At 39.5% G+C, this 14,504-nt stretch overlaps 1 protein-coding gene across 2 annotated transcripts in view; it reads right to left on the bottom strand.

Moving 5' to 3' along the window:
• Positions 1–8,545, bottom strand: part of arhgef4 (Rho guanine nucleotide exchange factor (GEF) 4) — a 115,008-nt gene extending 106,463 nt beyond the window's left edge. Inside the window, exon 1 of one of the 2 annotated variants that reach the window (XM_034862499.1) lies at positions 8,168–8,545. In XM_034862499.1, the coding sequence (XP_034718390.1) occupies positions 8,168–8,362 (195 nt within the window). In that variant the 5' untranslated portion in view covers positions 8,363–8,545. The remainder of the gene's footprint in view (positions 1–8,167) is intronic. The other variant, XM_034862498.1, reaches the window with a different exon arrangement.
• Positions 8,546–14,504: the final 5,959 nt, after the last annotated feature.

The raw sequence follows: 14,504 nt of genomic DNA, 5'->3' as shown, positions 1-14,504 counted from the left end.
TCTCTCTCTCTCTCCGCGCACCGGGCTCCAGCTGATCTTCTATGAACGGTGACACCGTCGTCAATCGGTTACCCGGTAACAAGTGATCCGCCGTCATGACACAAAAAACCCTGGGTTGAACCTGAAGTTACCTCGGTAACGCCAAATCTTGATTTGTAGAGGCCTCAGGTGTTCTCACAGATGATTTAGTTATTTCTTTATTCAGCGGTCTTCAATGTTTTTTAGGCCAGGGACCCCTTAGCTTAAAGAGAGAGCGAGCGGGGACCCCTACTTCTATTACTGTATACAATTGAGTTGCACATTAAACTGAGCTTAATGGATAAAAATCATCGTGGTCATCATTCACATGTCATGTTTTAATGTTAGAGATACATGTGGAAGGCACAATGAATACTTACGCCTAATGGCTACTTCAGTGGCTACATCACATACAGTGAGCTTATTTTAAACACGTAAATAATTATTCTTTTTTAAAGTTAGGCCACTTTGTCTCTGCTATTGATATCTTAGATTCATATGAATGTATATTGTCAGACACTTGAATTTTTTGAGAAAGAATCTTTCTTTAAAAATATATTTTTTAACATTATTTGGCGGCCCCACCTGCCCTAAAACTGAGGGAGACTTCGATCTGTTTCTTGATTCTGTTTCATTATTTTTTGTAGTGTAAATAGTAGATGTGTAGGATATTATAAAGACTATGTTAAATGTACTGTATATAATATGAATATCAAGTCATTCATACTCATTAATACATAATAGTGGAAAAGGGGTAGGATTAAACCCGCTTCTGCTCTTCCTATTCGGACATGTTAAACCTTTAGTGCGTAACCTTTTGATGTTAATTAACGTCACATTTGTTACATACACAACGTTACATTCAAGCCATTGCCAAATGAGTTGCTACAAAGCTAATTAAGACTATCAGCTCAACATAACTCTCCTGCTTGGCTACTAGTAACTGTGTGGAGGAGGGGTGGGGTCGATCACAGAAGGCTTGTATCATGTGGACGCGCCAACGGTGTTGTTGTCATTACTTTGAATTCCTCATGGGGGCGACAGAAACCACGCACGATGGCTTTAAATTAATTTAGGTTGTGTTCTTTTGATTTTTATTATATTATTTTTTATGTTTGAACTAAATCGTTCACTTATTTTAACTTGTAGCCCATAAACAAAATAAAATTAACACCAGACTATTTAATGTGAGGATGTCACGGGCAATAAATGATTCCAGATCATGTCTGAGTGGATCACTTCAAACCGGTGCTTACTAAACCATGCTAATACTGTTGGCACAGTTTTAAGGCTATGATAAAAAAAAAAAAAATGAATATAAAAACAGGAAAAGAGCCAGGGGAGGAACCAGTCAATACTCAATGTCAGCACTGAACTTAAAACTCCCATGAGCCTTCTTCCTGGTGGCCAATTAATGGGAAATGCTAATCCAAAGCTGTACTTTTAGTGAGGTTTACTCTTCCTAATAAGCTTATTAAGATTACACCATGCCGATATTTAGGTCATTCCAGGCAATAGACAGAGCCCATGAGGGCCACATACATACAGGGTGTTTCCTGCGTAGAAGAATTGCCGGAGCCCCCCAAAGACATTTTAGCCAGCCCCAAAGGAAAATCCCCTATCTAGGAATAAAAATAGCAATTCAAATCCTCTCTAAATGTGTTTAAGAGCAATTTACCGAACAACCGCTGAACAAGCAGATCATAAACTAGAATGAGAGCTACTCTCAGTTTAAGTTTATCAGACTCTCCTGGGGATTTATTTAAATATGAATGGTGTTTCTTTAACCAGTTTTGTTAATTGATGTTTACAAACATAATATACTTTTTTTATCAAATTGTCAGAAATAATGGGAAAATGCATAGATTTCTGTCAAATGACAGACTCATTGCCTTTCCTGTACGCAGACTGATCATGCTTACTGCCATGTATTGTAGAGTTTCTGCAGGCTTCAAATTTAAGACCACTATGAATGCAATTTAAGGCATTTTAAGACCACTATACAAAATTTCTGATCATATTCAGACTTTTATAAATGAAATTTAAGTCCTTTTTTAAAATCATTTTAAAACCAATATGAATGAAATTTCAGAACACTTTAAGACCAATATGAATGAAATTTAAGACCATTTTCAGACTACTATGTATGACATTTAAGACCTCTATCATAACATCAAATACAAAGTCAGATGTCAGAGTCTGGAAACATCATCTGAAACGATTCCCAGATTTGTTGGTCTCATTTGCAGTCGTACTAAAGCACATTATATTTGGAGTAGCAACAGAAAGAACAACACCACAGAATAAAATAAAAACTAGATGTTGCTTTACATGGACGTAGGAAAATTAAGCCTCGCTTAAAAGTATAAGACCCAATATATTACTTCAGGGAATTTAAGACTTTTCCAGGCCTTAAATTTAAATTTTAAAATCCTGTTTTTCGATCATCAATGTTTTAGTTTCAGAAAGTAATTAAACTTGACGCACGCAGCCGCACTGTTCGACAATTTAACGTTGTACGATTCGGAACGCTTGATAACACAGAAGCATCTGAGAAGCCATCATTGGAAACTGTTTGGGAAAGGGCGGGCACTTTCAAAAAAATACCTTTAAGATGATAAGATGAACCATCCATCTATCACATCCGCCTGTTGTTTTGTTGTCGCGGCAGTCACAGACACACCTAAAACCTAGCTCATCACCGGACACCGGTTAGTTTGGTAAGCGGTTAGTTCAGACAGAAAAGCCATAAGGTTGAAGCCTGACAAGATGGATTTTCCACATATGTGATCCTGCGATTCATGCGTAATCTCGTAATGTTGCGAGAATCCAGCTGCCGTGCAAGGTAAGGAGAAAACAAGGAAGAGGCAAAAAGTTAGCTCAATTTAGGCTTTTCAAGACTAATCAACTGTACACGCTGCATGTCTGCAGATGTCCATGAACTCAGCATTGGAATCCCTTGGTGTGTAGAGGTGGATCAGTCTGGCTGGATGGGAGCCACTCGCTCTCTGTAGCTGCTGAGCAGAGAAGAGCCTGCGGGCTGATTCGAGACTTGACTTTGCTTGTTGCTGCAGTGAGCGCTGCAAAGACAACATTAAGTCAATGGACGTGTTCCACCTCCGGGGTGGACCCGCTTCCTGACACGCCCTAGTCTTAGAAGGCTTGCTAATGGTTTTTGCCAAAACAGTGTACAGTGAGTCATGAGACTTTTCACTTTGCACTACAGGTCAGGTCAGGCCTGGTTGAGTCCACACCGGTACGATGTCAGAGATAACACTGCGTCCCATAAAAGTACACATTTAGACAACTATTTAGAACAAACACACATCACACCTCTCAGGCCTGAGGCTCCCCATGAATGGACTCTGATGCCTCATCTTCACTTTGGTTAACAAACGGAATACTTTTGGTTAGGGGTGGACCAATATTGGTTTTTCAGGGCAGATACCGATATAGATTATTAGAAGTTGATTACAAACCGATTTAGAACAGATATGCATTCACACTAGGGCTGTGCAATTAATCAAAACGCAATCGGGATTAAGTCTCCCAATGATCACAAAATCCGAATAACAGAGAACAAAAATTATATTGCTCCGTAAGTTTTGGAAGTACACTCTGATTTTCTCTGGTGTTGTGAATAAAATAAGGTTTAAATAGGAAAAGTATTAAGGCAGATTTCACAGAACCTGCACCGTTTTAAATTCCATTAATTGCAACATCTTTCCAAAAGTTAACGAGTAAACGTGTTAAATTACTGTGATTTGAATATTGACCAAAATAATTGATTATTACTATATATTTTTTCCAAAACATAGCAGCCCTAGTTAACATAAAAAATGAAATTAAGACTGTGGAATGTTACAAACTGTTAGTTACTCTTTTTTTATTTTTTTTTATGACGAGGGCCCGGCTGGGCCAATCCCAGCCCAATGGCAGCCTTAACGTAGAGCCCAATAGTTCCTGATATAACAGGACCACCAAAAAAAAAAAAAAAAGGTATAACACATATTCCATATCAGAATCAGAAATACTTTATTGATCCCCGAAGGGAAACTGTGTTACAGTTGCTCAGATATTAGAAATATAAGAAATATAGATAAAGAAATAAAGAAATATAAGGAGTGTGGATATTTACAGTTAAAGGTATATTGTGATACAGTATTTACATGAATAACATAATTAAGGTGTTGCAATGGTGAAAAGTAATAAAATCAATAATAATAATAATAGTAGCAGTTGAGTATTGCACACATTACAAGCCAGTGTTATTCCACAAAACAGATAATATTGTCCAGTTTCAAGCTCTCTAAGTGTCTGTGTGCCAGACACTTAGAGGGAGGAGTTATAAAGTTTGATGGCCACAGGCAGGAATGACTTCCTGTGGCGCTCTGTGGTGCATTTTGGCCGCACATTAAGTCAGTGCTAAGCGCTAACTGGAAATTTGAAAACAGGAATATGTCAAATTTTCCAAAAGAGCCTCCCCACTGTAACTGTAGTTTAAAAACATCTTCAAAATACAAAATCATTCCCAGTGGCTTAGGCCTGATGGGGGGCAACTTAGGCCCGGTGGGGCCAGGCTTACAATACACTGGGGACAGGCACAACAGCGATTTCTATGCCCTAGTAACTGACTGGCTGGCTGACTGACTGACTGAGTGACTGACTGACCGAGTGACTGGCTGGAAGTAGGTCTGCACAATTAGTTGTAATTTTATCAAAATCGCAATATGGACTAGTGTAATATCCAAATTGCAAAAGTATTATGGTACTGTAGAGACGTCCCAGCCTACAAATCAAAAAATTTGGGTTATTTTTTTGTTTGTTTTTTGTTCAATGAATATGAGAATAATGATACAAAAATGATCATTCCCTCCAATATCCTGAATCATTTTGCAATCGCAATACCAGTCAAAATAATCCTAATTAGATATTATCCTAATAAGGTGTAGCCCTAGGCTGGAGGTGGTAGGGCAAGACTTTATTTCTATATAGTTCAGCATTCAAAGAGCTTTACATAAAACATTAAAGGTCAGCTAAAAACAATTAAAAAAACAGTCATGAAAGAGAAAAATGGAAATCTAGAATAAGATACAAGTAAAGGAATAACAGAGTTGGAGTTGGAAATCATATTTGAAAATATGATTACATCACACTACTAGTTTAAAAAAAGGCTTCCAAAAATGCTGGGGGAAATCTTGGATAGAAAAACACCTGACAAATTACTCAAAACCTTTTTTTGCGGTAGTTTCCGCTACGGTTGTTGGCGGTGTTTCTTTAAACCAATCACATCGTCTTGGCCAGTGCTAGGCACCTGGAAAAGCCGCGGTGCCGCTGCAAAATAGCTTCGGGAAGGAACTTGTTTTGGTGGAACATGTGTACTTTCAAAAGTTGTATTAGTCATGCGAGAGAAAACTCAGATTGGACAGATAGTCTAGCTAGCTGTCTGGATTTACCCTGCAGAGATCTGAGGACATTTGCATTTGATCACACATTCCAAACACACCCACACCCACATCAATCCCCGCTGTTGAGACCATCCTGGGGAAGCTGTACATAATCATGACTGAAAACAACGGGCTGAAACCGGTTTTACAGGTTACTCCAGTGGAAAGAGAACAGTCAACTATAATGATATCACAGACAGAATATTTCAATGTGAAACCACAACAAGCTCTATACTGATCTATGCCTGGTCACTTATTCCAAAGATCTGAATAGCTTTAATCAGCTGCATCAATCTTGTGATGGCTCTTATCTTGAAAGGTCAATATTTTTTCAGTGTTGATGCATTATTTTTAAATTGAACAACTTTCCCTGTGTTAAAGTCTAGGAATTTTGGACTGGGATCCATGAGAACCTATGTCAGAGTGCAGGGACCCAGGTTCAATTCAGCCCATGAATATTTGTTCTCGGAGATGGGTCCATCCTAAGCTGGATGGATAAGAATATAAGAAGCTGGGTACAGACTAATTTCAGTGATTCCTTTGTTGATTTTATTGTGGCGGCCCATCATGGCAAACTTTCTTCTGACTCACAATGTAGTCGCGGTTGCCTTTTGAATGATCCTGCCGAGATAACGTTGGCTGCCGCTCACATTGCAATTCAACAACAAGTAGAACTATTCAGAGGTCGTTGGGCCCGTTCAGTAAAACTCCACATACCGTTGTGTTGAGGTTCGCTTTCTTCTGATTCGACTATTAAACCAACAGCTCCATTAAAAAGTTTACCGCGGGAGATGGCTTTGAAATGCAGACAACAAAATCAAGATAAGAACTAAATAACTAGGGCAAACAACACACACATGCACACACACAACTTGAAAAGATACCGATATGCTCTTTACTGTAAGTAGGCTACGAAAAAACAAAACCCTAAATGTACATCAGTACCCACTCACCTGTCTACAGGCATACACATATTTCAATTAAATCTGTCTGGGTACTCCACTCTCGTCCACTGCGCTGTCTACACAAACACAGCTCTACTCTTAACAGCAACCTTCGACTAACAAGCTAAAGCTAAAACTAAAGCTGTGCGTTTGTAGTCTAACTGTTTCTTAGTTTGCCACATATCTTGAAATTTGGACAAATTCTTGTAAACTTAACTCTTGGCTAAACTACCCATCCTCTCAGCTGGATCATCTATGGATGTATTATGAGACCAAACTGAACCAATGTGGCTATTTAAAAGGTCCCATGGCATGAAAATTTCACTTTATGAGTGTTTTTAACATTCATATGATTCCCCTATTCTGTCTATGGTTCCCTAGTGGCTAGAAATGGTGATAGGTGTAAACCAAGCCCTGGGTATCCTGCTCTGGCTTTGAGAAAATGAAAGCTCAGATGGGCCGATCTGGAACCTTGTCCCTTATGAGGTCAAAAGGAGCAAGGTTACCTTTCCTTTCTCTGCTTTGCCCACCCAGAGAATTTTGCCCACCCATGAGAGAGAGAGAGAGAGACATGATGGCTTTCAAACAAGCAGTGGCAGTTGGTCAAGGCCACACCCACAGCATCCACCTTGCCCCCCTCCCCTTCCCTCTCCTCCTTGAATTGGGAAAGAGACGTCAGATATGGTATTAGAGGAGCACTAAGGTCTATATAAAAGAGACTTCAGATATGGTATTAGAGGAGCACTAAGGTCTATATAAAAGAGACTTCAGATACAGTATTAGGGGACCACTAAGGTCTATATAAAAAAGACTTCAGATACAGTATTAGGGGACCACTAAGGTCTATATAAAAGAGACTTCAGATACAGTATTAGGGGACCACTAAGGTCTATATAAAAGAGACTTCAGATTTGGTATTAGAGGAGCACTAAGGTCTATATAAAAGCATCCAAAAAGCACCATATCATGGGACTTTAAAGATACACGTGAATGATGCCATATTTATGTTTATGTCTTCATTCTTGATGATAATGCTAACTGTATTCTGGCTCAACATGTAATTGATGACCCCTGACATAGGACTAGGTATAATTTAAGTACATTAGCACGGTGATATGGTATATGGCCTTGGCCCAATTTGTTAAGATTGACATTGATGAAAATATTGACAACAATATTAGGAATACCAGTTGTACAATAAAACTGGATGAGAAATAGTATTGTCTTATTACAAATTTACATTATTTTATATTTATATTATTATTATTATTATATAATTGTGCCATGATGACTAGATTATATGTGATGTCATCATTTCCATCAAGACAACTGAAATACGCCTCATTGTGTGTGAATAGAGGTGAATAAACAGATTTGCGTTCAGCGAGGTGTCAGTTTATGGGTGAAACGTTTGGCTGCGGGGCGCGTGGATTGGGGAGGGAGGTTGTTCGGACAGACCTGCCCCCAGTGCTAAAAAAAATCCTAAAGGATACACTGCATTTATGATAGCCAGACAGATTAATTTTGTATATATATAATGTTCCGATTCGTTTACCAGATTTTTATTCCGAGTTTGTTTAGTTGGATCGTTTCCAGTTTTTTTTTTAATGTGAAGGGTTTTCTGCATTGAGTCAATGCAGGACTTTTACTTCTAATAGAGTAGGATATTTTTACAGTGTGGTATTAGTTCTTTTACTTAAATTAAGGATTTACATATTTCTTCCACCACCACAGTTCAAATTTCAGAGCCGGCCTCACCTGGTACCACCTGAGCAGAGCCCAACAGAGAAGGTAAGCCGCCAGGCTTAACTTGGCGGTGCAGTATGACTCCGGTAGATAGGTAAGATCCACCGGCAGCTCCGACTGGGCTCCGAACCCGCTGCTGGACTCCTCTCTGCGGGCAGAGCCGCTGCGTTCCGCGGCCGAGTCTCCGCTACCACCCGGGTCTTCCATTTTTGTTCCCCGCTGCTGGGAGGTTGTATGTGGCTCAGGAAAAAGTTCACAGTTCACTTAAAAGTTTGTCGGGCTCGTGTCGGAGCACTGTCTGTTACTTTGCGGAACGTCTCCCATACTGTCGGCTCGACTGGTAACTTTTCTCCCCCCCACCCCACACACACACACACATACACACACACACACACTTTACGCTGATGGCGGCTGCTGCTGAGTCGCACCGAGCTAATCACGCGCATGTCGACGATTGAACTGAACCGCGACTTTGAGACCGGAACACAAAGTGTTAACGCATTTAACTTTTCAAATTAAAAGTCCCATGACTAGCCTTATCAACCAAGTTGAGGATGCATGTGCTGCCTTTGATCGCCAGCAACCAGACAGTCTGCTGGCTGGCTAACAGCGCCACATGTTGGCAGAACCATTCAACACATTCACTACATGATATCTGCCTCTGTTATTTAAAAGACAAACTGCCCACATTGACTTCAACTCAGTCTTGTATAAAGTAGACTTTACTGCAGCAAATGATTGGTAGAAGTTAAACTCACCTTTTACCTTCTAGTAAACTTGAGTAAAAGCCTTAAAGTATCTGACATTTACTGTACTTAAGTATGAAAAGAAAAGTAATGTTATATTACATGTACTTAAATATACTATATATATATATATATATATATATGTATATATATATATTAATATATATATACATATATATATAACACAGTCAAGTACAGATATGTGAAAATTCTACTTAAGTACGGCAACAAAGTGTTTGTACTTGTAACATTACATCACTGCTTAAACTAATGCAGTCTACCACAGCAGCCCTGCAATAAATTATCCCTTCATGAAGGTTATATGATTTTGTAGAAACTGTGTTGATTCATATGATTTGTGTGATGTCATGATACATTGGATGATATTTTTATTTTGTCCACAAGTGTATGAATAAAACCAGGTACAGAAACACCTGCCGTGCAATAGACTTCAGCAGCACCACAGACTACATCCTAGAGAGCGATAACGATTTACAGAATGGGAACTACTTTTTTTATTAAAAATAGTTTCTGTCCAAGCTCATCGCTGATCAACAAAAAGGACTGAATATGAATCAAACAACATTCAACCCTGAAACATACGGTAGGCTAGATATAATTTGACAATCGGTGCACAATGTCTCATACAGAACAACCAATGATAGGTTTTGAAGATTACTTCTCACACATGATGAAACTGGTACTGGTCCATAACTGTAAGTTGTACCTTTGCATAGATGAGACATTTTAAGAGACGCACACTTTACTTGACGGGAACTTTGTGCAGATCATCTACAGTGAGGTGCACCACCTGAAACCACACAAACCCAGTTACACGCCATTACATTATGGCCATTTTGTAACAATTACTAAATAATAAAGATCAATTATCGCACAGCTCATTTTCTGAGTATGTACTGTATGCAGTAACTCATTAAAACAGCTACAAATAGATATTAAGTAGAATTTGATTAGGGCTCCAACTAGTCTGCCAGTCTGCGACGCCAAATTAGTTTTCCTACTAGGGCCACGCCAAGACCCGCCCTTTTAAAGCAGCTCAATTGGTTGGGGTTAGGCATTGACCTTGAGTGGTTAAAGTTGGTATAGCTGATTGGACAGGGGACAGGACCTGTACATGTAAGCATGGACGCCCGGCCAATAGTAGTGTGTGAATGGTATTGAAAGTTGGCATGGCCATAGTAGGAAAACAAATATTGTGTCAGGGATGGTAGCTGTCAACAATAAATAATGTTTTTAAGAATAAACTAGCCTCCTGGGTGAACTGTCCGCAGCTGAATAGGGTAGGCCTATGCTACTCTATTTTAACGTGGGCCATAATGGTGGTACTTAGAGAGCCTAATATATTCTAAAATGGTACTTGGTTTAGAAAAGTACATGCATCCTACATGCATAACTGAAATGGCGTCAGAAGTAAAACGAGTTCCTTCTCACCTGATCATGGCAGGGGTTGGGGTAGTCACAGATGTCCTGTGAGAAGACACAACGTATCAGCATCTTCACCTCTTCAGGGTAAACATACGTGGGCTGGAACAGATCCCCCTCCTTCACACCGACCCTGTGAAACATCTGGAATCAAAGTAAGAGGAGAATGAAGAAAAACAACTGAGGAAGAGCTAAGGCAATATTTCATGACCGCAGAAGGCTGTTAATATGCACAATATCCTCATAACCACCATTTATCAACGCAGGGTTTCCCCCGGTGTATCATAAGCCTGGTGGCTCACCAGGCCTACATTACCCCCCACCAGGCCTAAGCCAATGGGAATTCTTTTTTTATGTTTTTTACGACATTTTTGAAACTACAGTTACAGCGGGTGGCACGGTTGAAAACTTAGACATTGTTATGCTGTATTTTGAAATCTTCTGTTAGCATTTAGCACTGACTTAATCATGGCCCCTATGGAATGCATCTTGTAGCTTTTTTAAATTCTCAATTCCCGCATTCTGTTATTACAGAAACTATTGGGCTCTCCATTAAAGCTATAGTGTGTAGTTTCTGTTGCCCCCCATGAGGAATTCTAAGTAATAACAACAACACTGTTGGCGCGTCCACATGATACAAGCCTTCCGTGTAGTTACTAGTAGCCAAGGAGGACACGGAGTATTAACAAAACATAATGGCTTGAGTTTCTGCACGGGAAAGTCACCGGACAACTCAGTCTTCTGAACACAGTCATACTGACAAATCCAGAGAGAGTTGTGTAGTCTTCATTAGCTTTGTAGCAACTCATTTGGCAATGGCTTCAAGGTAACGGACATTCACTACTATCAAAAAGTTACACGCTAAAGTGTTAATGCTGCCATCAGGCTATGACTCCGGGCCCTAGACAAAAAAAGACACCTGCCACTTGGTTAAACAACTTTTCTGGGAGGAACTTTTCTGGGAGGAAAAATGAAATGCATGCAATGCAAAAATGCAAAATGAAAAATGAAATGCATGCAATGCATTTCATTTTGCCATGCATTTCCTCTTATCCAGGTCCGTGTGTGGTGTAAGCGAGGTAATCCAGACATTCTTCTCCCCAGGTGCACCCACTTTTCTGTCTTATGTTTTAATATTTTAAGTTACGTTGCCTTGTGGCCCTGGGGAGGAAGCTGCCTGTCCTAAATCATATCCCGTTGCCCATTTGCCCACCCCGAACTGCCCGCAGACCAACTGGGAGAGAGCCTGGTCATGGGGAAAGAAAATATATTTTTTTCAATATATGTTGTTTATATTATAGTAAAATATTATTTACGAGGACACCAGGCCTAACCAGCCAGGAAACAGGGGAAAGCAAGGAAAAATATTTTTTTATTATAATAAATATTTACTGTACATGGTCATGCATTATAGTGATAAAAGGTGATACTTAAAGGAAAGGAAAGAGTGATATGTCACAGAAATGTAATTGGGTGTTGCTAGAGTATATTGCTGCTGTATATTTTCAGTATGGGTTGTTTGTATGTATTTCCACAGCGTGTGAAACGTAGACTGTGAAAATGAAAGATGGTGCGGGGGGATCCTAATGTTTTGGCTTTACGTCAATGTATTAACTACTGGTGTGCAACAGGATTTGGTTGTGTGTGTATGTGTACTTGCCTAGACCAGTGGCAAGGCGATTGGATGGACAAACAGAGACTGCTTCTATTTTAGCCAGATATTAGTCTCGCATTGCCAAACCTTCCTCCACAGCACTGTGAAGGAAGGTGTGGCTGATCCACACAGCATTCCGGGATGGGAGAAAAAAGGGCGGAGCCACGGTGCCTCTGCAAAATTGCCTCGGGAAGGAATTTGTTTTGTTGGAACATGTGTACGTTCAAAAAATAGTTTGATATTGAGTCGTGCAACAGAAAACTCAGATTGGACATATAGTCTAGCTAACTGTCTGGATTTACCCTGCAGAGATAGCAGGACCAGGTAACCATAGACCTCAGAAATCCTATCCCGGAAGTGGAACGTCATGGATATAGATTAGTCGGTTATATATATATTCAAAACTTGTGTATGATGTAAGAAACCAATGGCTGTGGCGCATATTTACATTTAATTACACAACACGAGTACCGACCAGTTTCTTCTGCAGAAGCCTGTAGACCTTCCTACGACGGGCGAGGTCGGTCCTCAGGCGTTTGGCAGCGTGGAGCAGTGATGCTATCCACACAGGAAGTCTGAGGAGAGGTGAGGATTTAGACATTTAAAATGAATCTAGATGGTTCTTTTCTGAGCTGTTTATGATGACACAACTCATCACCTCAACATATGATAATGGTTGACGCTGTAAATACCCTCTCATGCCCAAATGCACACATATTTACTTCATATGTAGACGGCTTTTTTTCATGAATTTCCGCAGGTCAGAAAAAGTTGCTGGAAACTTTAAGCTTACCCAAATGAACAGCAGAGGTCAACATACGCATCCATTAGAAGGTTGTTGGAGGACAAGAAGGTCTGTGAACCAAAACACAGTTCGTCTGAACATGACTTACAGCTAACGTTAGGGGTGTCACAATATTGATTTTTAAATCAAATCAATCGACGATTCCCCCAGTATTTTTCTCTCGCCTGTTAAAGTGTAACGCTCGCCAAAATGCAACCTAGGTTTTTTTTGTGAATGTACCCGAGTCAAACTTTCGTTTGAAAGCATAATTAGAACGGAAACGCCACTTCTAAGATTTACTGTATTTCCGTTTTAGGTCAAATGGTCTATTAAACGGGAGTGCTAGGGGCACTACTGTGATCGCATAAAAATCTTAATTTTTAAAAGAGGCTCGACACAACATGAGACTTCTCTCAAAGTATCACCAGGGGCTCTACACATGAACTCAGCATTGAGAACATTGGTCCCAGTAGCTTACAGACATCACACACAACATACACATTCATCTTAACGGGATGTTAAAATAACAAATAAACAAATCCACATGAATAATGCGGATATGAATACACACACACACACGGGTAACTACACTTACATACTGTGTTTTAAATCAAGATTTGTTTTGGAATCAAAAATCGATATTGAATAGAATCGTGACATTTTCTGAATCGTACACCCCTAGCGTCTCCACATAATACTAGTTATGCATTTAAACGAAAGTTTGACTCGGGTAGATTCATAAAAACACCCTAGGTTGCATTTTGGCGTACGTTTTTACTTTAAGCGATACCACTGTCTCAGACTATTTCTCAATATCTGAATGAAATCCTGAGAGTCTCGCTAGAGTCGGGGTTGCTCCCGTCGTTTCAATTGTTTGATTTAGGTTTTCAAACTCAGTCCCACGTAGTCTTACTCCCGGGTTCCCGGAAAATCGTCTGCAAGAAGCTGCAACATAAGTGGTATTTACACAGACACTACCAGTCACCTCTGACTAATAAAGGTGTTTTTATTGTGGCTCCAATATGTAAATATATTTTCAACTGTTTATACGCCCTTCTGCCATTAACAATTAGGGGCTAGTGTGTTGGAGCCATTAAGCAACTTGTGCTTTGTTTCGTTTCTACACCACGTTGTAAAGGTAGCAATCTCTAGCGGCCTCACGAGACGATATCATAACGATTCTTATGTCACCATACGATATTATTGCAATTTTAAACATATTGCAATATTTTTTCAATATATTTGCAATTTATTACCTTTTTTTCCAACTTCACATTATTATAAAGTTGTCAGATGAATGCAGTGGAGTAAAATGTACGATATTTCTCTCTGAAATGTAGCGGAGTAGAAGTAGAAAGTAGCGAGAAAAGAAAAGACTAAAGTAAAGAACATGCATAGACCTACCTCAAAATTATAGCTACTTAATAGGAATACAGTACAAGAGTAGCCTACATTTCTAGATACATTCCACCACTGTTTAATAACTTACTTTCAAGACTGTAAGTAGTTACGAAAAGTTAAAAAGTGCAACTTAAATGTATCAACCGTCATCATCAGTTAGCATTTTATAATGCAGGCTATTAGCCTAACAGGTAGCTAATTAGCTTCCAAATTGCTACAAAATAGCTCCTACCAGCCCTTTCCCCAACAGCTTTATTGAAAAGACATTCAAATATACAATATTCCAGACACGTATGCCTATCAGCTACTCAAAATAATATA

This window comes from Etheostoma cragini, chromosome 22 (genome assembly GCF_013103735.1).
Source record: "Etheostoma cragini isolate CJK2018 chromosome 22, CSU_Ecrag_1.0, whole genome shotgun sequence".
NCBI classification, from domain to species: domain Eukaryota; kingdom Metazoa; phylum Chordata; class Actinopteri; order Perciformes; family Percidae; genus Etheostoma; species Etheostoma cragini.
This window is presented reverse-complemented; position numbering and strand designations above follow the sequence as displayed.